Source organism: Trachemys scripta, chromosome 7 (assembly GCF_013100865.1).
Source record: "Trachemys scripta elegans isolate TJP31775 chromosome 7, CAS_Tse_1.0, whole genome shotgun sequence".
Taxonomy (NCBI): domain Eukaryota; kingdom Metazoa; phylum Chordata; order Testudines; family Emydidae; genus Trachemys; species Trachemys scripta.
The window spans coordinates 1312805-1314131 of NC_048304.1; the positions used below are offsets into that span (position 1 = coordinate 1312805).

Genomic DNA, 1327 nt, shown 5'->3' on the forward strand with positions numbered 1-1327 from the left:
ATGGCCCTGCCCAGCATTCAGCTCTCCGATGTGCAGCGGAATGAGCCCAGCCCGGCCGAGCGGCAGCACCCTGCACAGCCCGGCGTCAACAAGATCGTCGTCTACGAGCACGTCGACTTCGAGGGGCTGAGCCGAGAGTTCACGTCCGACGTGCCGGACCTGCACGAGCTGGACTTCGGGGACTGCATCTGCTCGCTGCGGGTGGTGGGGCAGCCGTGGATCGCCTACACGGCCCCCAAGTACGAGGGCGACGCCTACGCCCTGGAGGAAGGTGAGTACCGGTCGGTGGAGAAGAACAAGGCGTTCTCGGCGCTGCGGCTGGTGCACCATGACCTGGCCGACCCGCAGATCACCCTGTACGAAGAGCCCGACTACGCGGGCCAGAGCAAGGTGGTGACAGAAGAGACCAACCTCACCTACGGCTACTTCAACGACCGGGTCTCCTCCCACGTGGTGCAGCGCGGCGTCTGGCTGCTCTACAAGCACCCGGACCGCGGGGGCTGGTACCACATCGCCTGGCCTGGCGAGCGCCTGCCCGACTACAAGCCAGAGCTGGGCTTCCACAACTGCCTGTCCCACCTGCGCCCGCTGGCGCCCGGCCGCCCCGCCGTCACCGCCCGCATCCTGTGGGACCAGCAGAAGGTGGAGGACGAGCGGGACGTGCTGATTGACGAGATCGTGGGGGTGAACGCCACGGACCTGGAGCAGACGTTCACCACCTGCAGCAGCCGGGAATACGTCACCACCACGCTGCAGAGCTTCCGGTTCAGCAACGCCACCAGCCTGCGGGCCGGGCTCTCCTTCACGCTGGCCGTGGAAGCCGCCAACGTCTTCACCGTGGAGAAGGGGCGCAGCGAGTCCACCACCCGGCGGGATCGGGTGGAGGTGCTCCTGCCAGCCAAGATCCCGCCCCGCACCCAGCTCACCATCCACGTGGTGAGCAAGGAGGCCACCATCTCGGTGCCGGTGGAGCTCACCATCAGCCAGAACGAGCGGACCAAGACGGAGCTGGGGGAGTACCGGTGTGTGTCAGGGCGCACCATCAGCACCAAGTACACCATGAAACCCGCCCTGCCGCCAGGGGGGGAGCAGGCCCCCGCCCCCAGCGCCCTGGGTCATTGAGGAGCGTCCAGACCTGCTCCAGGGGGAGGGGTTAGGGTGAGTGGGGTGAGGGTGGGGAGTGATGGGGGTCATGGGGCAGGAGGGTTATGGGGGGGTCACGGGGTGGGCGGGTGATGGAGGTGGGGGGGTCATGGGGCGGGGGTGTGACGGAGGTGAGGGGAGCGGAAGTGAGTGGGGTGACGGCGGGGGGTGATGGAGCAGAGGG

General features: G+C 67.8%; 1 protein-coding gene across 1 annotated transcript; it reads left to right on the forward strand.

Annotated features, from left to right (window-relative positions):
• Positions 1–1133, forward strand: LOC117881097 (epidermal differentiation-specific protein-like). The gene has a single exon (XM_034777974.1). It carries the CDS (start codon positions 1–3, stop codon positions 1120–1122), a length of 1122 nt encoding a protein of 373 aa, XP_034633865.1. The 3' UTR covers positions 1123–1133.
• Positions 1134–1327: the final 194 nt, after the last annotated feature.

What these genes read in the sequence shown, in the direction of transcription:
- LOC117881097 (XM_034777974.1), top strand. Translation starts at nt 1, where the DNA reads ATGGCCCTGCCCAGCATTCAGCTCTCCGATGTGCAGCGGAATGAGCCC.